Genomic DNA, 24,017 nt, shown 5'->3' with positions numbered 1-24,017 from the left:
CCAGGCACCCGACCGATACAAAGACTTGGCTAAAGCATTCAGTGAAGAAGAATGTAATGTCTTACCTCCCCATCAAGCCACTGATTGCGCCATAGAATTAGAGCCTGGGGTAAAATTACCAAAACCAAAGATGTATTCCATGATGCCTGCTGAAATGACTGAATTAAGGAAATACATCGACAGCAATTTGGAGCGAGGTTTTATTGAGCCTGCCAAATCAAGACTAGCTGCCCCCGTGTTGTTCAAGGAGAAGAAAGATGGCGGGTTGAGATTGTGTGTTGAGGCGTGAACACCATATGCATCAAAACATGTACCCTCTCCCCCTTTTGAAGGACTTATTGAACCACCCGTCGAAGGGCAAGATATTCACCAAGCTAGATCTAAGTGAAGCTTACTACCGGGTCCGCATCAAAGAGTGAGATGAGTGGAAAACTGCTTTTAACTGCCCTCTGGGTAGCTTCCAATTCAAAGTCATGACTGTCGGACTTCAGGGGGTCCAGCAGTGTTTATGCAGCTCATCAATGAGGTGCTACACCCTCACCTTTACCGGGGGGGTCCTCGTGTACCTGAGTGACATCCTTATCTTCAGCAAAACCATGGAAGAACATGTTCAATTGGTCTGACAAGTTCTAGAAAAACTTCTAGCCGCCAAATTATATGTGAAACTCTCAAAATGTGAATTCCACAGAGTCGTTGGACTACTTAGGCTACCGAATATCCAACCTGGGGATTGAAATGGATCCCCAAAAGGTGAAAGCGGTGCTGGACTGGCAACCTCCCAGAACCCGAAAACAACTTCAAAGTTTCTTGGGGTTTGCCAACTTCTATAGACAATTCATTCCGTCCTTTGCTGAAGTTGCCCTCCCATCGACAGAGCTATTAAAAACAGGCCCGTTGCCCATGAAACCAAAGCCAAGTCAACCCCTGGCTTGGACTATGGACTGTCAGAAAGCTATCGAGGCCTTAAAATGCCTCTTTGCAGCTGAGCCCATCCTCCAGCACCCAGATGCAACCAAGCCTTTTATTGTCCAAATGGATGCAAGTGATGTAGTGGTGGCAGTTGTTTTGCTGCAAAAGGACTCTCAAGGCCGACTGATGTCTTGTGCTTATGTGTCCAAAAAGCTGACAGACACAGGGCGAAGGTGGGCGGTCTGGGAGAAAGAAGCATTCACCATACAACGGGCTTTGTTGACTTGGAGGCATTTTCTAGAAGGGGTGCCAGAGGCCTTTGAGGTATGGACTGATCATAAGAACCTCAAGGCTCTAAAGACTCTTAGGAGATTATCGCCCAAACAAGTCCACTGGGCCCAATATTTCAAACAATTCAACTTTAACATTAAATATATCCTTGGAGGGAAAAACATACTGGTGGACTCTCTGTCCAGAAAACCTCAGTTTGACAGCCACCGAGAGGAAATAGTACAAACCTTAATTTCAGAAGCTCAATTGGCAGGCTAAGTGACCACTCGAGCCCAAGCAAACTGCAACCCAAACACCTGGAAGATAAGCCGAGTACAGAATTGAAAATGGCCCTATTGACCGACCCTTGGTTCCTGGACCATCAAACCAAGCTGATAATGAATGATGGACTGGCTTGGAAAGGGACTAAGCTTTATGTACCCACAACCCTAAGACTACTGGTACTAAAGCATAGCCATGACTCCTGGCTGGGAGGCCACTTCGGATTCCTAAAAACCCTACACTTACTGAGAAGACAGTTCTGGTGGCCAAAAATGAAACCTGATGAGGACTATGTAAAAAGTTGCTCAATTTGTGCCACAATGAAACACAGAACTGGTAAAACCCCTGGCCTCCTGCAACAAGTTGCTGAACCAACCTAACCTTGGGAAGAGATCGCACTGGACTTTATTGTTAAATTACCTAAGAGTGAAGGGAATACGACCATTGGGACTATAATTGACTTATTCTCTAAACAGGCCCATTTTATAGCCTGCAAAGGACTTCCATCTGCGAAAAATCTTGCAAAGCTGTTTGTGAAACATATCTATAGACTACATGGAGTACCTTGTAGAATATTAGAAGAGGGGTACAATTTACTGCAAAATTTTGGAGGGAATTTCTGAAATCCATTGGTTCCTCTCAAGGGTTATCCTCTTTCCATCCTCTTGTAATGGAGCAGCAGAGAGGGCTAATGCCATGATTGAACAATACATTAGATACTATGTAAATTATCAACAAGAAAATTGGGCTGAGTTGCCTTTTGCAGAGGTTGTTTACAATAATGCAGTACATAGCAGCAGGGGATTAACTCCATTCCAAATCAACACTGGAATGGATTTTGTCCCAATGTCAGAGTTACCTAGACAACCTCCGTCATCCATGTCCCTAACAGAATGAACTCATTAAAGAAAGAGTGGGAAGATACAAAAAAAGCTTTGAACAAAGCTGCAAAAAATTATAAAAAACAGGCGGATAAACATAGATCCCTTCAACCGCCTTTTAAAGTTGGGGATAAAGTATATTTGTTGACCAAGTATCTTAGATTGAAACTGCCCAGTAAGAAGCTGGGTCCAAAATTCTTGGGTCTGTTCCCAATTTCAAAGAGAATCAATCTGGTCACTGTCCAATTAAGTCTTCCTTGAATATTGGGGAAAATTCATCCAGTATTCCATTGTAGTTTATTAAAACCAGCTACTACATCAATGATAAGACCACCACCAATCACTCTCCACCCCAACCCATTAATGGTACAGGGGAAACACATTATGAAATTCAAAAAATTCTCGATTGTAGATTACGGCATGGCTGATTGCAATATCTGGTCTTATGGAAAGGATACTGTCTCTCGGATGCTAGTTTGGTAAAGAGTTGGGATGTTCATGCTGATCAATTGGTTAACTAATTCCATGAGGATTTTCCCCACAAACTGAAGGGTCCTCGTGAGGGTGGAGAGGGGGTTAAAGAAAATGTATTAACCCCTGTATCTGGTTTTCTTTTCTTTTCTTTTAGGAGGAGGAGTTTTCAAGGGGGGGGACGCCTGTCAGCTTTAAAATTCAGCTGCCACATTTTTTTAAGAGAGTTGGAGGAGTTGAAAAGTTCAAGGTTATTCTGTATGTCGTATTAAGAAATTCCAGTGGCAGTTAATTGGTTCTCGTGATTTATGAACTGTAGAAGTAGGAGGAGAGAAGATGGATTCTGTGGAACGCGTGAAAATAATTTCACTTTGGGAAATTTCCTTTGACATGCCAGATCTGTTCCTAAATAAATCAATTAGAGAGAAATGTCTCGGAGTGATTGATATCATGGATACTTTCTGGATGCCTTACATATGTATTATTATGCATACAATATATACAAAAAAGTATGATATAAAACATTAGAGTAATAGAATTTTAATGTTAATTGTGGTAAAAGAATTGTGTTCACTGCCAGCTCCCTATTCTTGATTCCAATATAACATACAGCACAGACTGCACTTAAAGTAACTCCAGAAGAGGAAGTGTTCAAAGCACCACTCTGTTCTGTTTTATTGCATGAGTTTCAATTGCTGAGCTTGAAGTGTTTGAAATAGCATCATGTACTCAATCCCTGCCCTTCTTATCTTATGTATTTAATAGGGAGGGGCTGCTGGGTGAGCGCCAAAAGTTATAAATACCTCAGCAAAGCAAGAAGTAGTGAAGTTTCTTCAAAAGAGGCAATTCTCAGGCCATTTCTGAAGAAACCAAATGTGGTTCCAGAGGATGAAAACAACTGTAATTGGTTAACATGCTAGTACTTAATATGCTCTTCCTTCTTTCTTCCTTATCAATGGCTGATCAACTCCAGGCTCGCTTGAATGAGACATATTTTCTAGATCTTTTTCAATGTGAGTTGAAGTTTAGTTATGGAACGGAAATTATTTTGGTTGCTCTGTAGCAGACTTGGGCATTTGGCCTTTGACTGTCCCTGTCTGGTGGGGAGAGGCAGCAATGGGGAGAGGGCAGCCCTCCACAATAGTCCCAGTTTCTCAAGTCATCCTTTGGGAAAATTAACTGCCCATTCCTTCTCTATGTGATCACCTGTGACATAAAAGACCCAATCTAACCCAATCTAGGGGGAGTGCATCCCTATTAGTTCTGCTGGACCTTATCAGCAGCTTTTGATTCCCTCAATATTTTTTTTCTGGATAGGCTGTTGGAGTTAGGATGAGGAGGTCACTGTATTAAAGTGCTTCCACTTCTATTTAGATGTCTGTTTCTTCATAGCAGTTGAATTATTGAGTGCCTCGGGATTCTTTTGAGCTGAATGATTGTTCTGAGGTTAATGATTATACTGGCTGCTGTTTTAACTGTTTCTGTTTTTGTTAGGCATTGTGAATGGTCTAGGTTGGAATCTTAGAATATAAATCAAAATGATAAATAAATAAAATGTGTAACACCAGACATGGGGCTGCCAACAGCAATTTTAAGAAATCAATGTGTACTTAATTGAAAATTATGCTGTTTTTACTCATATCAGAGTTTGAAAACAATTACCACTATGCTTTAGAATAGCCCACATTTAATAAAAATTGTTTTCAGAGTTGCCAACTTCTGCTTCTCAAATAAATCCTCACTTAGATTTGTAGGAAGCTATTCCAAACAAAGGTTTTGGTGTATTGCTCACAATAAGTTATATCTCAGTGTCACATTTTGTTTTGTTTGAAAAAATGCATTTATTGCAACTTGAAGAGCTTTAACTCTAGACCCACTGCCTGAATATTGCACGCTGGTTTATTTCTGACCTGTACATATGAACAGCTCTTAGTCAGGTCCAGGTTCACTTTATTTCTGTTTTTATTTCTCACATTAGCCAACAAGATGCTTCTGGGCTGTTTCTCAAGCAGTAGACACGCTCACCTTCCATCACTTTCCCAGGAACCAGTAATTGGAGGTATCTGCTGAGAGTTAGCACTGTATCTTCAATAACAATAGCTCTGACTAGACCCATTCTCCATGAATTTATCCAAAGCCCTTTTAAAGCTATTTAAATCACCATGTAAAGGTAATTACATGGTAATTACCAACTTTCCCTTAATGAATTCCATAGGTTTGTTACATGCTGTATGAATAACTTCCCCCTCCCTCCCAATTCTAAACTTCTTTGAATCAGTTTCATTAGATGGCCCTATCCCTGCTCAGATGTTTTTTCCTCCCAAGCTAAGGATTCCCAGACATTCTCGGTTTTTCTCATACAGAAGATTTTGAACCCCTGATGATTTTCATTGCTCTTTTTTGCATGTTGTTTTATATCCTTTTCTCTAACGGTGGCAACCAGACTGTATAAAGTACTTCAGATACAGACATACAACACATTATTTGTATAAGGGTATTACAGTGTTAACAATGCAGTTTTATTGTTGATCTCTTAAAGAACGCCTAGTATGAAATTTGTTTCCCCCCCCACATCAGCCATGTACAATGAATTGACATGACCAGTGAACTATCCACTATAATTTGAAGACATCTCCATGATAAATTGCAGACAGTTTAAACCTGTTCTATGCCAGTAATTATAAGTGCAGGAGGTCAGACCTAACAGATTAGAGTACTTTATGGCAGCTGTGCACTTTATTGCAGTGCAGGAATGTGAGAGCGCAGGAAAACAAACAAGCTGACTTCAGATGCTAAAGTTCCATACAGGTTAGGTCTAAGACCGGAAAGGTGTTTAGCAATAGAAGTGAAAGCTCTTTTTTAATAGTTCTGATTGAGACATGCCTATTTTCTTGAGTCATATCTTTTTCTTTGAGGGGCCTCATAGAAGGTCTTTTTTCTTCCCTTTGTATGAGGACTATGGATCATCATCATCATCAATCAATCAGAAAAGAGCTGGACGGGACCTTGGAGGTCTTCTAGTCCAAACCCCTGCTAAGATCCTATACCATTTCAGATCATTTTACAATAGGCAATGATAAATTCTATGTTTATAATAATGACAAAAATATATTTGCATAAAAATCATGTAGGAAATAAATCAGGCAAGTCAGCACTTGCTTCCCTTCCTGTGAGAAGGATTTTCTTCCATTTTAAGTGTTCTGAAATATGTGGGCAATGCTGATTCTTTAAAACATATGTGAGATTAGTAATTTTGAACTGACCATACCTATTGCCAGGTCTCATGTCAACACAATTATTTTTCATATTCTGCTTTCTCATTCACATACTGTTTCCAGAACAGTAGCTATATAATCTGGCACTAATTAAAGCAGTTTGTACCTTTTCATTTAAAAATGATCCAATCACCTATCTATGTATTATATTTCAAGCAGCAGAAAGGAATCGACCTTCTAAATAAACAAATATCCACAGAGTCAGAAGAGAAGCTAAGGCTGTGGCCCCCACCGTCTGGAATATTTTCCCACTGGAAAATAAGCCTGGCTTCCATACGCCTGGCCTTTTGGAAGAGCCTTAAACCTGGCTCTGTTGGCTGCCTGGTATTCTGATAGGGGTGCTCTAAGTGCGAGGTGGTTGATGGGTTAGAGAAAAACCCCACATTGCCTATTATCTTGTTTTTTAGTTTCTTATTTAATCTTTTTAACTTTAATCAATTTAATTTTTTAACCTTTTATTAGTTTTATCAGAATTTGCCTGTGCCTTTTGAGAAGAATGACAAATAATGTAAGCAAATGAACATTCTTCCAGTCACATCAGCAAACTGTGTATACAGAAGCAACATTACAGGTTAATACTCACCACATTAAAATTAAGGTTTTTTTCTACCCACTCTTTGGCTTCTTTGAATTCTTCTTTCATTTCCATGATATACAGAGTATCTAAGGCATCAACGATAGTTGCTCCTTGAATATTACCTGAAAAAGAGTCAGCAACTTTATTGATAAGTTTTTTTTCCCATATTTATGAAGAGAGAAGTTATAGCAATATTCATGTTTAAATTTCTAGACTATTAGTTAACTGTTCTAGTCCTTTGTACAGTCTAATCCATTGTACAATTGATATTTTAGCAACAATGAGAACTAACAAAAACTGAAATAGAATGAAAAAAACAGAAAGAGAAAAAAAAAGTGCAGATAAGAAAAAAATATATAAGGAAAAATAAAATGAAGCTTCTGATCTTCTTTATAGTAGCAATAATTACAGTTATATTTAACCCTCTTCTTTCTATAATCTATCCTATTTGATATCAAAACCATAAATTATAGGTTCATTTTCCTCCCACAAAAAGTCCACAGTGGGTTTCCAGTTATCAATAAATGTAGCTATTATCTTTTCCTTAACCAAACATCAATTTAAACATTCAGCAAGTTGTCTCAAAGGTGCTTTTTTTAAAAAAAGGAAAAAACCATTTGAAAAAGCATCATCGAGACAACTATGATCTGGATAACTGAGAATCTCCACAGACATTTTGCAAGTTCTATTATCTCCAAGAATTGCTAATTTTTCCATGCTGATGCATTCAATAATCTTATATATTAAAAGCAAAGTTCTGCGACTCTTTTCTAGTTGTTTATCCATCAGTTCCAGGAAGAAAAGTTAATTTTGATTGATAGATTCTATTACCACATTAAACTTTAAAGGCTCTCAATGGTTGATGTGGTTGAATTTCATTCAGTGATTGATGAAATATATCTAAAATATCTTTCTGGCAATACAGGCACATTAAAATGCCTAGACGTGATGAGTATTATTTCTCTGAAAGTATTATCCAAGTTAATTGGACTACCCCTGTCAACAGTAACATTATGAAACTATCTTACACCAATAGCTCAAAAATAATACTACCACACTATTCCAGATCTGTTATGTGCATAAATACTTTGATTTTTCCATAATACCTTAAATTTCAATCAGGGAAAAACTGAATCGGTTGTCAAGGATTCAAGTGGAAAAGGTAAAGGTTAAAGTTTCCCCTGTCCATTCATGTCCAGCTCTAGGGGGCCATTTTCATCTCCACTTTTTAGCTGGGGGAGTCAGCATTGTCCAAAGACATTTCCATGGTCATGTAGCCAGCATGACTATGCGCTGAGGTGCAGGTAACCTTCCCACTGAAGTGATATTTATTTGTCTATTCACATTTGCATACACTTTCAAACTGCTAGGTGGGCAGGAGCTGGCCATTAATGAGGGCTCACCCCATTACATAGCACTGAGGTCTCAAATCTGGATTGTCAGCTGAAAACTCAGCATCTTTAACTGCTAAGCCATTATGCCCACTCTTCAACTAGAAAATATGACTAATATTTATGAGAAAGCAGTTCTGTTGTTAGTTGAGCAATGTTATATTATATAACACAGACAAATACAATACAGAAGCCTGATGATGGCAGATGAGATTCTGCCGAAACGTTGCTACAACTTTAAAAGCACAACTACAATGACGTGGGAAAATACCCGAACAAAGCTGAATACTAGATAGATAGATAGATAGATAGATAGATAGATAGATAGATAGATAGATAGATAGATGTAGATACACACACACACACACACAAATTTATGCCACCAGATAAAAATTGAATGTACCAATTATCACATTAAATGAGAAGAAAACCTTCTACGCACCAATTCCACCTGCGCTTTCTACAATTTTATAAACAACAAACTAAAAGACTCAAGGTCCATCCCATCTCTGAAAGGACCTAATAGTAAAGACTGCAACAACGACACTATTAAAGCCAACCTCTTTAACACATTCTGTGGCTCAGTATTTATAAACAGCAATGGATCATGTCCAGCATTTCCTAGTTGAACCACAGACAACTACAATGATCTAATACATATCAATTTTACAGAAGACATTGTTGAAAAAGCACTGCACAATCTAAAACCATCCCTATCTATTGGACCGGATGGAATATGTGCCTACTTCTTCAAAAAGCTACCCACTGCCATAGCCGAACCTCTAAGCATAATCTTTGAAAAATCTTTCAGGACCAGCTCCCTGCCAAAACTATGGTCACAAGCCACAGTCATCCCCATTTTCAAAAAGGGAGACCCCAGCCTAGTTGAAAATTACAAACCAATCTCTTTATGCTGCGTCACCTGTAAAGTCATGGAATCAATTATTAACCAATCCATCATCGTCCACTTAGAGACAAACAACCCACTCTCTAATAAACAATAACAGCACTAGAGCAAACAATAGATACAAACTCAAGGTTAATCACACCAAACTTGATTGCAGGAAATATGACTTCAATAACAGAGTGGTCAATGTCTGGAATACTCTACCTGACTGTGTTTTCTTCCCCAAACCCCAAAAACTTTAACCGTAGACTGTCTACTATTGACCCCACCCCTTTCCTAAGAGGTCTGTAGGGGGTGTGCATAAGCGCACCAATGTGCCTACCATCCCTGTCCTATTGTTTCATGCACCAATTATCACATTAAATATATATATATATATATATATATATATATATATATATATATATATATATATATGTGTGTGTGTGTGTGTGTGTGTGTGTGTGTGATAAAATATATATGTGTGTGTGTGTGTGTGTGTGTGTGTGTGTGTGTGTGTGTGTATGTATATGTATATGTATATGTATATGTATAATTTTTCTTATATGTATCTATGTATTCATAACTATGTTTTTACTTATACCTATTATCTTGTAAGCAATTGACAAATAAAAATAAATAAATAAATATTAAATGAAGCAGGAAGTAAATATTGAAATCAGCATATACTGAGCAAAAAGAATATTACTATTCATGTAAAAACAAATGTAGGCTATTCTGTATATCATGCATTTTTTATTTTTATGTTCTGTTTAAATCTTTTACATATTTACAGAGAAGTAACTCCTTCCGATTAATCCATAGGCATTTTATTGATCTAATGTTTATTCTGGGTATTAGTCCAGAGTTGCTTCACATCAAATTTGTTTTCCTATACTGTACTCAGTAAAATAGTTTATAACAATTTGTTGTGAAAACTGGGGAAAGTATCATCATGCAGTTATTTATTTTATTCACAAATATGCAATGCTTTTTAAACAAGATATGTTGGGAAGGTAGATTCTGATTACTTCTGATCTTCAAAACATCTTACATCATACAAATTTAAAAAAACTAAACAAAATTTTGTAAGAAACGTATTTGCAATCTCACAAAACTCTATTTAAAATGAGCATGGCTCATATAGAAGAAAATTATTTGATTTACCAATTAATCTTAGAATCTATCTAAACTGTCAGAAGGAAATGTTCCTTGATTTTAAGTAGTTTAATGGAAATAAATACAAACTCCAGCTTATGGCTCCAGTAAACAATTCAATTTACTGACCATTCCTTAATCATTTCTAACAGCAGTGATAGTCTGCAAAAACCTTAATGTCTGACTTTAACAGTGTCATGCTGAGCAGAAATCACATATCTTTGGCCCTGACTTCAGCTTTTCAGATGCTGTGTAAGTGACAATCTTTTATTATTCCTAATTCACAATACCTGTTGAATGCACAACTGCCTGTAACCCCCCCTCCAAAAGAACAACAACAATAAAACACCCCATAGTAAGTAGAAAATTTGCATGGCCCTAATGCACTGGGATCAAATTTGAAAGGATAGAGGGAAGAGACATAACGTAGAAGAAAGCACAACTGAACACAGCGAAGAAAGATTAGTAGGACAAAGCAAGTTAGTAAGCTGACATCATTTGGGAGGATACTAAACATATGGAAAGACCAGAAGTGCTTATCTATGAAAGACATTTCTTACATTACACCGCCATATGTGGATAAAGAATTATAGGCTTTCTAAGGGTAAAATGACAAGAGAAAACTTATGCACAGCAATATTATGTGCAAAAGGTTCAGTAGAGTACTGTACTTTTTACACTGAATGGTTTTCAGACATTAGAAACTCATAGTCCTGAAAATAGAAATTTAATTATACTAGCTAATTGTTCATTACAATGATTGAACGTTACACAAGATAAATTGAATAACTGGAAAGGAACCAATATCAACAAAATTTAATTTTCCCCCCAGATGCCTACTGCTAGGAAGCATATATGTATGCCAACAGCTGGCATGATACATGAGCATATTAATATTTAATGTCTTAATTTTAAGTATTTCCAGTCCTTCTCCTCAGGCTGGATCCAGATCATACTTACTAGGTAATGAATTCCATTTCATTCTGTAAGAATTACTATTAAATAAACATACATAATATTTATATTATTAAGATCTAAATAATATAGGATATTACTAAAAATGTGAGGGAGGATCATTCATGCTGTCTTGAGCTGTTGAATGCAAAGGACATTGACTTCTCAAATAAATATTTACAAATATTTCAATTAAAGAAATCCTAAAAAATTGTTTGAGTAAGATATTTAAACCATATTAAGAGATCACTCCTGAAACCCATGTGAGAGTTATCAACTATGGGAGACATTGATTTCAATCAAATGCAATTTAGTACAACCTATGAAGAGCAAGAGTAACTAGAATAATGGATATCTTTCATCCTTTGTTTGAGGCTCATTCAGGTTTATTGTGCAAGTACAACTTTAGAATACCACCAAAATGTATTATGGAATCTGGGAGAAGCATCTAGTGATATATGTTGAACTGATATTCCATGGTTTAGCAGGAGGCATTATGGTCAAAGGAGGCTAGATACTGGATCCATACTGCCAAACATTCTCTGCGGATCAAGAAGAGATCTTGAGAACACACATGTATTTCAGACAGTCATGTCATGTGACTCCTTTGGTCAATTATCACAATCCTTGCACTCCCAGTTGCAAGTTAAGTAATCTCTAAGGTTGTTAAGAGAATAGAGCAAAAGGACTGCCTACCAAAGGATTTCAGCTCTTTGTAGAGCTGAATCTCTCTGGCAAGCAGTCCTTTCTTTCACTCAGCCAGCCAATGTTTGATTTCCAAGGAAGTCAACAGAGAAAATTACAAGTAGTGATCATGATTGTGGAGCACTTCGTATATATGTGCAAACAAATTGCCAGACACCCAGATTCTGATCACATGACCAAATAGTTGTAAATCAAGGATTACTTGTATGAGAAAGCATAAGTTAGAAATTTCTTTTTGAACTTTAAAGATTGCTGGGAATAAGAAAAAAAAAGGAAAATTGATTTATTTTATCATGGTTAAAATAATAGCTTGCTGTTTTTGATGAGGTTCAAATTTTTTTGATTGGGATTGTTAGAAGAGAAAGAGAGGATTTGTTTAAATAGAAATGGACATAAATATAAAAGGAATGATTCAAATTGAATGTTAAAAGATTTAATAGGTAAAACTATCTTTTTAGTTTTTGTATACAAATAATAGGTTGCTATTTCTGATGATGTTTATTAGTTTCTTTGATTGGGACTGAATGATGATGGTTATTTTTTGTAATCTTACTTTTTTTCTTTTTTTTACTGGGATTAGACTGAAGAGACAAAAGGGGGGATTTGTTTAAATGAAAATCGAGATATAATGGGAGGATTCAATATATAAATGAGAGGATTCAAATTGGGTGTAATAAACATAGTTTGTAATACTTATGTTCTTACTTTCACTGGACTTTGACGAATATGGAGAGATGAAGACCTAGAGATGGACTTATAGAGAATGAATGTGTGGCTGTATTTTAACAGTGATACATTGTTAATGTTGTTGCTGCTTGCTAAAGCTGAAGATAGAAGTAATTTTTTATCTGCGCTTTTTCAAATGTTTAATTCTTTAAATGTATTTCTGTAGTATGCAGTTGTGTTAGTTTTATTTGTTGAATGCGCTCTTCATTTAAAATTATTAAAAAGACCCAAATGTATTGTGGAATCAGAAAATACAATGATTTCATGTTATTTTATTACATTTAGTAGCTGTATAGCATATACTGGTTGCATATGCCAGTATTTAGCAAAAGAAAAAAACCAGGAGCTCGGCAGTTTCATGGATAAAATAATTACATTTGGGAGCAATTATTTTGAAGAGCTAAAGCCAAATAAAGTAGGCTGAGCTGCAACTTGGAATACTAGTATAGGGCGGGTTCCTCTATTTCTAGGAATTAAGAAGAAAGCAAGAACACTATTTTCCACTGTATTTTTCTATAATGTTATACTCTGTGTCCACTTTCATCCTTCTCTTAAATCTCAACATACTTATCTCAAAGTATGGGTAGTGGGACTCTGAAAATGAGCACTTCACACTAAGATTTTCTCCCAATTCTACATTCTAAGTTAACCACACACCAATAAAAGAATAGTGATTTTTTTTTCATTAGAGCACAGCTGGGGAGAGCAATGACATAAATGTTCTATGGTTTCCTCTCCTTCCACTCCCCTTTATTCTTTCTTAATTTGGTTCAGAGTGTCCTGTTCTCCCTAGAAAACATGTAAGCAGATATATCTAGAGGCAACTATATTTCAAAGCATTATCTGGAGGAGGCCCTTTCAGCTCCTCCCCAGGCAATCCCAGAATTAAGTCCACAACTAAGTGTCTTCTCTCTATATTATTACCTAAGATTTGTTGCTGCTAGACTTCATGACTAAGTTAGCTGGCTGTATTTTCACATCGCTCTTATCCACAATGTCCTGCAGGAGAGTGCCTGCCTTCCATGAGAAACCAAGTATTGAAAAGTTAGTGCTTTGAAAAAAAATGGCTGAGGAGTTGCCTTTTTAGTACACTATACTGACACTTGTTCAATTACAATTATTTGTATTGAATTTATTAGTCATCTTGAAAGGTGGGATGTCCTAATGGTAAATAGATAACATACAAAGGATTTCCGGTCCAGCATTGTGTAAACTTTAGGTTTTCATTCCTTTTACTAACTCAGTTATCTTTTTAGTTTTTTACACATGCAAAGAACTAAGAATAGGTAACTAACTTCAGTCTGATTATCTGCTTATTAAGTACTGCAGCCATGTTTACTGTCCAGTTTATATTTTGGCAGGGTTTGCTGGATAAAGAAGAAAGAATTAGCTACATCAATCAATTCAGGTCAGTTAATCAACCGGTGAGTAATACTATTAGGAAATGTTATGTAATATTCAACTGGAATCTACCCGCTTGTTAACTTGAGATCATCATTCTGTGTCCCACAAATTGGGGTGATAGAGAAGTTACTTAACAGTAAGAGTAGATAGTTGTTTGAAAGTGATCTCCCTGCTGCTGGATGTGTTCCAGCAAAGGCTCGAGAGACATCTGTCAGAGATGTCTTAATCTGGATTTCTGAACTGAGCTTGGTCTCAATACTTAAAAGGCTCTTTCCAATGCTATGATTCTGTGATTAATGTTGGCACTTCTCCAATGGGGCTGTGGTAATTTTGCTTCAAAAATGTTTCTTTATAAAATTAAAAGCTGGCAAATTTGGAAACACTTATTTTGCTAACATTTGTTCCTAACATAAAGCCAGAAAGTGACAGAGATATTGAACTTAATAGTAAATAATAGAAAATAATCTAACACTTACTACTAGGTACAATAAGTGATCTGGTACTATTTCACATGGCACGCTCAGGCAAATATATTCCTCCAATTACATAAGGATAAGCTTTGAGTTAGCTAGAATATGGTACGGCATCTGATTTTCTGTGGTATTGAACCTTATTTGTTTTGTTTGCTCATTGGGTTGCTAAAAATGAAGAACATGTACAAAGGTCATTTTATGGAAGGCCTGACAGAAAAGAGTCTGACATTTAATTTTCAACCTTGACATTTCAGACTGTAGTTCTAAAGTAAGAGGAAAAGTAGCAGTTCTGAATTGCTAATCAAAACAGTCATCCACTAAAATTAATTTACAGTAATTATCATATTTAATAATTCCAGCAAGGGCAAGGGTTAATGGCAATTGGGCTGGTAATAGGAGAACTCTAGACAATACATATTTCAAACACTAAGCTTGCAAAGGTTCAGGTTCCCATCTTTTGTCATATAGTATGACAGTACATAGTTGTATAAGAAATGCTTTAAATTCAGGGGCTATTGTTAAAAGATAAAACAAATAAAAACTGAAACATATGACTCTCACTCACTGATATTCTTTCCCCTTAATAATATTTTATCATTGGTCTAGTTGTTGAGGCACCAGGCAAGAGACCAAGAGACTGTGAGGCATGAAAACTTTAGGCATGAAAACTGGTTGGGTGATTGATCACTATCTCAGCCCAACAGGGTTGTTGTTGTAGGGAAAATAGGAGGAAGGAGTATTAGCTATGTTTGCTGGCTTGAGTTATTTATTAAAAAAAGTGAGATAAAAAATATCTAAATTATTTGTTATATAACTGAATTATACTTTTAACTTGTGATTTATCATTTCAAACTTTAAAACAATTTGGTTTCAACTAACTATAAATAAAACAATCAGCTTCAGTGCTAGTTTGTGATGTGACTGAAAGGCAATATAGACAATATTAGATAGGAAAGAGGTCTGACAGATTGAAGACCCAAACAATTAAAAATGATCCTAGAAAATTATGGAAGTGAAATGAAATCTGGAATTAGTTGGCTGAAATACAGGCTTCTGCTAAAAAGAGCAGGTAGGCAAAGGTATACTTTAGAAGATAATACAATTACCACAGTTTCCTCCAGTTTCCTTCTACACTCAAAACTAATGAAGTGAGATAAAAGTGGGGAAATTTACAGTATGGCAAACACAGCATCAATACCATAGTAGAAAACCAGAGCTCCTAATTTTGACAGCAGACAATTCAGATTTATCATTGTTATTACTATTTTATTATTATACTTTTCCCTAACCTGTGAGTCAAGTGTAAATGTTTTCTTGATATTTATGTTCTTCACAAATTTCCTGCAGTATGTTAGATTGAAAAAGCAAACTTTAATTTCCCCTTGATGAAAAGTAGCTATTTCCAAAAACGGACAACACACGTTCCTTTTTAAAAAAAAACTGGATGAAGAAACAAATAAAGTGACATGAAAGTTAGGATGCCATTAAGAAATAAAGATAAATGACCATACTCTTTAAAATATACAATATAAGCATCCTATTATGTTGCTGTCCATAATATTCTTTTATTTTAAAATTTTACCTCAAATTAAAAAGTATTGTTACCTGAAGCCATCATTCACTAGGAAAGTATAAAGCATATATTTATGAATTCCAATTTTAGAAGTATTATATATATTAGAAATAGTATACAAAAATATTATAAATTAATATAAAGTATGAAGATATTTGTAATCAGATAATAAGAATTAAACAGCCTGATTCTCATATAATACTGACTCATAATGTCATCTATGGGACACAGTAATTATATGCATTAGGAATGAACTATACCACAATAAAAAAACCTTTTGTTGATGGTCTTTGTACATGAGCCAATGAAATCAATTGTTAGAATTATATCACACACAGAAATATTTTCAGATGTGCAATAATCATCACAGACTAAATGCACAAGAAATACATAAAATCTATACCAAAATACTGTTTAAGAGGGATGGGGGACATAGCATGGTGAAGAGAAATATTCCCAATTCCAGAATTAAAATATAGGTAGTCCTTGACTTACAAACCATTCATTCAATTACCATTTGAAGTTACTACGGTACTGAAAGAAAAAAAAAGACTTATGACTCATCTTGAAAGTTACAGCTGCTGCAGTGCCCCTGTGGTCACAATTTGGGTTTTTGGCAACCCACCTGCACTTACAACTGCAGGGACACATCAACTTCCCCCACTCACCTATCTCTCCCATATCTATGCCCTTTTGGCCCTCTACTGTCCCAGTTCACCACTGCCATCTTCTTGCTCCTGCTGCTAACAAGGTGTGCCAAGGTGGGCTGCCAAATACCTAAAATGTGATCATATGACATGGGGGCACTGCAGAGAACTCTGCAGTTCTGCTCTCTCCACTCCTATTCAACATCTACATGAGGCTGCTGGGTGAACTCATGTAGGGGTGACTTTGGGGACTTGCCAGTTAGGCTTATATCATCTTTGGTTCTGGGTGGGGTTGCACTGTCCCAGACAGACCCAGTGAGCAATCTGGAAGTCCTTCTGGACTCATGATTCCTGCTTAAAAAGCAGATGTGCCTCAGAAGGCCTTTGCATGGCTCCATGTTGTGTGCCACTTGCAAACTGGGGGGCTCACTTGGTGAGTCCCAGGAAGTGGGCCTTTTCTGTTGTGGTGCTTGCCTTATGGAACACCCTCCTTGCCTTATGGTGCTTGCTTATGGAACATTTTCTATCTTACTGGGCTGGAAGGAGAAAATATTAATAAAATTATTACAACAACCACTGTTATAGAAAAGGAAAAGCTGAAGACACTGCTTATGGCTCTTGGGGTGAGTCAGGTTGCAGGTTCCCCACTTTCCAAACTCATAGACAAGGAAAAGGAAGGACATCTCTAAATACAGCAAGAGGCAACAAAATCTGGAACAAGTCTTCGACTTATCCTTTCAGGCTCAAACCCCCTCAGGATCACATTACTCCTATAGAGATCCTGGGCTTTGAAGACAAATTGTCCCAAACATAGCACAAGGATGTGTGCAGGTGAAAGTAATAGCATCTCACCTTCTTTTATCTCTTTTTGTCTCTGAACCATTTGCTGATTGCACTATAGGAGGAAAAACTATTCCTTGCCTTCCAGATACTCCTGCTCTGTGTTCTGCTTTCAAGATATCAGAATTCCCAATATTTCTCTGTAGCAAATGGCCTCAGAACTGGGTCTGGCTATGCAAATTAACAGCCGTTACATATTGTGTACCAAATGGGATTTATTTAGATATACTTTCACAGGATGAAGAAGCAACAATGGTCCTATTTGCAATGCCTCTTTGGGAAGTAAGCCAGTCTTATGTTTTAGAGGACTACAAGTTGAAGCAAGTTGCTATATTTTGTGGACAAAACATTCTAATAATGAAATGGGATGCATACTTTCAGTTCTGTCTGTTAAAATTTCAATTTCAATTGACTAAAACATACCCATTAACAAGGAAAATGCAATATCCCTTAAACCTAGAAGCTAAGGAAGGAATTAAACCAGTAACTGAAGTACTATTGAAGCAGGGTATAATTGTAATCACTAGAAGCAGCACTTCAATCTTCCTCATTTAAAAATGGTGGTAGAATAATAAATGACACTTTGTGTAGCATCTAAGAATGACAAATAGACTTATGATCATCACCTTTCCTCTTCTGGTCAGCATTTTTCTATATGCTCCTAACTTTTCAGTCAGCTCCTTAGAGAAATTTTCTGACCGTTAGAACAATTAATCAGTGGAACAACTTTCCTCCAGAGGTTGTGAATGGTCCAACACTGGAAGTTTTGAAGAAGAGATTGGATAACCATTTGTCTGAAGTGGTGTAGGGTTTCCTGCCTAAGCAGGGGGTAAGACTAGAAGACCTCCAAGGTTCCTTCCAACCCTGTTATTCTATTTCTATTTTCATGAAATGGAGTCTTTGTAAACTTTTCTTTTTTGTTTCTATTCATCCTAATAAACAGCTTTGTTTTGTATGTAGAGTACCTGTATAATCGGTTAGATCTTGTTCTGCATCGTCTGCTCTAATTCAGTATGTTGATGATTTCCTTGTGGCTTTCTTCAGGAAACTTGCCAGACCGATACAGTCCGTTACAGCCAAGAAAGGACACAAGGTCTCCAACACCAAGCTGCAGCTCTGAAAAACCTCTGTGCCTTATCTAGGTCATGGTATTTCCAAAGGTAGGCTCATTTTCTCACATTGATTCCGTGTTAATTTCTCTTGAAAACTTCTGTGGCCCAGGTGTACACTTTTGAGAGAACGGGCTAATGCTGCCAGTGGATTTTGAACTTTGCAGAGTTAACTAACTCCTCTGAAAACTTCTGCTACTCCCTTTTATTGCCCTAAATCTCCAAAATCCTCTTTTCTGGCTTTAACATTTGTGTTTGTTTCTATTTTTGCTGTAGAAATTCCTGACTGCTCTAACTGCCTTTCGCATTCTTTGCACTCTATATCCTTGCTCAATCTATCAACACCAAAACACAGGGAACAAAACAAACCACTGGCCTGCTACAGCAAAATGTGTTAGGTCTAATTGCTCTTGCTTTTCTTCCATGATTGGGCACAATCGCTGCTGCTCTTTAGTCTGTGGATCTTTGCCTTGGGCCATCAGCATTTTGTTATCACATGTTATTTCTTCTCTCTTGCTTAAATGCCAGACTCAAGTAGCTAGATGTGCTAACATGTGCCTTCAAATTAGCCAAAGGGAAATCTGCTAATATTTATGTAGATTCTTGATATGTCTTTGCAGTTATGCATAATTTGAGCTTTATGGAAACTGAGATCTAACTAATTCAGATTCGCCTATTAAGCACGTCTCCTTGGTAAAAAAAATCTCCTAGAGGCTTTGCTCTTCTCCTCTGCACTCTCTGTCTCATCAGAGTATTTTTGATGCTATTAGAAATGCAATGGCAGATGTTTTTGTCAAACGTGCGGTCCCTCACAAACTTATTTAAATCCTTTCCAGACTCGGCAAAGGGTGGCCCAGATGTCTCTGTAGAACTCCAAATCAAAAATGCATGTTTGGAGCTCTCATAGATTCTTATTAATACTCTTAGTCAATGGGCTTCCTCTGATGGATACTCAGTGGCCCCCAAGGCACTGCTTCCATATTTTGTTCATTTAGCCCATGAAATTGAGCATATAAGCAGAAGGAAAATGAAATCTTTGATGAAAAATTGTGGTTTGCACCAGGATTTATGATTGCAAAGAAGCAATATTGTAGAAGCTTCCCAGTTTACCTACTGCAGCCTATAATCCAGGATAGCCAATAGAAACTAGGAAAGCCCCTCATTCACCACCATTTGACCTTTTGTGTACTTCTACATAGATTTTGTTTAAGTGAATAGTATTTGGTAACATTTTCTGGCAAATGGTCTTTTAAAATATGCTTGATTTGAACATATAATTTCTTCTACCACTGAAGTGATTAAGTCTCTCAGATGGAGCTCCGCTAAGACTGATATTTAGCTGATCTCAAACATGCATTGCAATATATATATATTCCTTTTTACACTCAAGACTTTTGTTAAGTGCCTCTATCTTAACAGATAGCATGCGGTTAAGAGTTCAATCTTTTGACCACTAAACTTATCAGGATCTCACAGTTTCTATCAATTCCTTTGTTTGCATTATCTTACTGATTTATGCATAGGGAAATATATAAAAACTTGTAGCAAAATATATAAGGGGAAAGGTGTAGCAAGTTAGTTTCTTCTGCCATCTTTGGAATATGAAGTAACATTGCCTCTCACTCTGGCTGCAAGAGCTGCTAATTTTCTTAACAGTAGACATGATACAACCAGAGAGTTAAAACTTTGATAAAAACACTGCTTTTAATGTAGTCTTTAACTTCAGACTAGTAAATCAGCTGACATCATTAAATAGAAAGCACATACTACTTACCAAATAAATTGCTTGAGTGTCCTTGTTTTGATATGGGTTTCAATTCATTTAATCCCCAGGCATAATGTTTGTAATTATTCCAGGCATGGCTCATCATCTGGTGGGAAATGTAAACAGGATTATAATTTGGATTTGGCAAGAAAACTAGCAGGAAATATACTGTAACCAAAGATCAATGCACCTCATTCAATGGTAAATTAAATGTCTATTATATTATAGATATATTTTAATGTTAAACATTATTAGCAGCAACACCATATTGATGTTTGCTGTTTTAGTTACTCAGTTACACAGGGAACCTACTTTAATTCTATTCTAATCCCAATTCTTACTTAGAAATATATAATAGAGACTCATATATTCCCAGTTCAGCGAACAGACTAAGAATTCCTGTTCAGAATTTCTGTTTTAAGTCTGTTGGCTAAAATTAATAAACAACAACCACAACAATAATAATATTCTGTTATTTTATTCACCTACAGCATATAATGACATAAAGAAAATCCAAACTCTAGTCATTGCAGAATTTACTGAAATAATTTAGCAAGGTAAAAGAAAAATTAATGGACATTCTCAGCAAATGCAAAGCTGTTTAATTCACAACACAGGATGGCATCCTTTTTGTAAGCAGAAATACTTATTTTATATCTCAATCTTATATATATATTTCATAAACCTTTGAGTACTATTATGCAAATTAGGAATCAGCAAAATGGCATCTGTTGGCACAAAGATGTATACCTTCAGCAGACTGATACTAAATGAACGTATTTTTAAAATAAATAATAATTTAAATATCTACAATCTACTGAGATGCTTAAATCCTAAGATTTTGGAAAGAATGCTTAATAAATTTTACAATCTTCTATCTATAATACCCTAGCATGCTGCTAATTTTTTTCTGGACGATAGGACAGGAAAAGTATCTTTACTATTCCAAAGTGTTTCCTGGCATTAAAAACAAAATATCTGTTCATATTGACCTTAGTATAACTCTGAGATTATTCTTTTTAAAAAATGATGCAATCAAATTAATGCCTGTTCTACAGCAAACAGTACTTCCTTCATAAGACAGATGTGATTTCCAATGCACAGGCCAGATGCAAACACCAGAATGCTTGCAAATTCCCATCAACCCTCCTATTGCATCCCCTAAATGTTTATTTTTGATATATAGGCTAGAATTCATACTACTGCCTTTGGAAGGTGCTGAATAACAGATATGAATGTGCACATTTAAATATAGTCACAACTCTCCTCTCACAAACAAGAGAGTAGAAGTACATGTTTCCTCTGTGCAAAACAGCATTCCTTTCCATAAAGAAATATATTTCAGAGTCTCATCATGATCCACCACAGTTTGGTATAAATGTATCACTTGCCCTTTGAAAGATCTCTCTTCTTGAAGAGAGCTCTCTGCTATCAGTTCCAATTCTCCCAAGATTAACTTTGTTTGTTTTTACCCTATGTGCTTGTTCAAGTATTATATATCATTTGGGCCAAAGCTATATCATTTGGGCTAAGATGTCCCAAATGATATATAAAGCTAAAGCTAAAACAGCTCAGTAGTACAGAGATTGTCTCACTCAAATTAATTTTTAAATAACCAAGGCCAACTTTCTCATTCTGGTGTCGTCTTATTATTCTGGGAATTCTGTAAACCAAAGTTATATGCTAAAGGGCAACAAGCCAATGAAGGCTGAATTAAGAAAATAATCTGGGAAGTGAATCAGCTAAGTGATCAGATACTATTTTCCAAAACACATCGGCATTCTAATCTAAGCTTATTAAATTGATTTCCAAGTTAGCAAAAAGCAACTTTAATGGAGTACTAAAATAGGTTTTTTTATTAAGAAAAAGGCATTATCAAAAAGATGCCAGATAAGTCAAATCTAATCTTCCATGTTTATATATTCTTTAAACTGTGTTAACATTCTGTATTTGAGAGAAAGTTTGGCAATATTCAACTCATATACATCATTTTCTGCTTCTGCTTGAGTTTGGATGGAAAATGGTGTTCATATTATATTTAAAACTGGCAATGTATGCACTCCATTAAGTCATTCTGCAGTAAAAGTTTGGATTCAGATAAAATATTCCAGTATGAAATCTGCTAGTCAGAAATATTGTACTGTGGCTAGATTTCAAGAATACTCAGAATAGTCGCATTTAAGAAATGTATTTGAATAAAACATCTAAATGAAATGTTTGACTGAAGAACTAATTATCTAGAGAGACAGAATCAGAAATATTCAACTAGATTATTAAACTCAACTGTCCTGCGGAGTACAGAAATTCAAATTAAACAAATCCAAACATCTGATTCTCTGGATCAGATGTTGCCTAGCTTCTACATGAATATACTCATGTACTAATAAAAGGCAGACAATCATCTCGGTGTACACTGGATCCTCCTGTCAAATGGCTCCTACAATTAGGTGGTTTTTAAAAAAATGTTCTGTGAGAAATTGCAATCATGCAAGGAGGATCCATTTTTTCTGTCTTGTATTCTGAGATGGTACAGAACAGTATGTCTATTTACATATGTATTTGACTCGTTGTCAACATATGGCCTTTCAGTTTTCTTTTTTTTCCAATGGTAGATAGACCCAATTTCTTTCAACCTGGGTTTAAGTTTCGCTGAATCCTTAAAGTGCAGAGCCTAAAACTAGACATCATAACCGAGGTCAGGTCTGAGAAGTGCAGAATATATTGGAACTCTTACAACCTGTGGTTTGGGAACTATGCTTCTGTTCATGCAACTTAGAATCGCATGTCTTTTTAACCATTACTTTATACATATTCAGTTTGGAAACAACTGTAATTCCAGGATCTTTTTTTTACATCATACTAGCTATTGTTTATCTGATGCTTTTATATTTACGTTTCTTGAGTGAAGAACTATATCTGCCCCTAATACATCTCATTGTGTTACTGTCCTTCAAAGTAGCAGGTCAGGCAAACTTTACAAGGACTACTGGAACTAGTGTTGCAGGCTCTTGTTTTCATTTTCCCTTTATGGTGAAGCACAGAACTTTGATCAGATCTCCTTAATCAAAGCTCAGATGTTTCTATGTTGAAAACTCCATCCTAAGCATATGCTAATTGAATATGGCTGCCAATTTTTACAGATTATTCTTTCCAATCTTTTTAACCTTCACATATCATTTCTATCTATTTCCATCTCACCTTCAAGTCAGTCTTGGCCACCGCCTGGGTAAGTCTACACAGTTCTCTTGGCAACAATAAACAAATAAACATTTCAGAAGTGATTTGCCATCATCTTCTTCCTAAGGTTGAGAGAGTGGACTGGCCCAAAGTCATCTATTTGACTTTTTGCCTAAAGTAGCACTAGAAACCACTGTATTCCATTTTTTAGTCCGGTATTTTTAACTATTAAATTAGCTCTCTCTCTCACTTGTCTTTTATTATTACACATCTAGTTCATCTATGTAGAACTTCTTAAACTTTGCATGCCACACTATATATTTCCAACTAGTGGTAATTTTTATACTTTACTCAAGATCTTTTTATATGCTTTAGTAATCTTTCCTGGCAGCTTGCGCTGTAAGGATTTATCTGTGCTTCTTTGTTTGTTTTTTCTTTAAAACGCTAACAATTACCTTAGTGGGTAGGGAAACAAAGCAAAACTTTCAGTATCCTTTTTGACCAAAAGAATCATTTCACCAGAAAGAAGAATCACTTTCTTTTG

General features: G+C 36.1%; 1 protein-coding gene across 1 annotated transcript in view; it reads right to left on the bottom strand.

Moving 5' to 3' along the window:
- MAN1A1 (mannosidase alpha class 1A member 1) overlaps positions 1-24,017 on the bottom strand; it is a 67,975-nt gene that overhangs the window by 28,340 nt on the left and 15,618 nt on the right. Inside the window, exons 2-3 of the mRNA XM_026705437.2 lie at positions 20,306-20,402; positions 6,672-6,787 (exon numbers count right to left, since the gene is read on the bottom strand). Of these exons, the coding sequence (XP_026561222.1) occupies positions 6,672-6,787; positions 20,306-20,402 (213 nt within the window). The remainder of the gene's footprint in view (positions 1-6,671; positions 6,788-20,305; positions 20,403-24,017) is intronic.

This window comes from Pseudonaja textilis, chromosome 1 (genome assembly GCF_049901715.1).
Source record: "Pseudonaja textilis isolate UNSWEBS1 chromosome 1, rPseTex1.2, whole genome shotgun sequence".
In the NCBI taxonomy this organism is placed as follows: Eukaryota; Metazoa; Chordata; class Lepidosauria; order Squamata; family Elapidae; genus Pseudonaja; species Pseudonaja textilis.
This window is presented reverse-complemented; position numbering and strand designations above follow the sequence as displayed.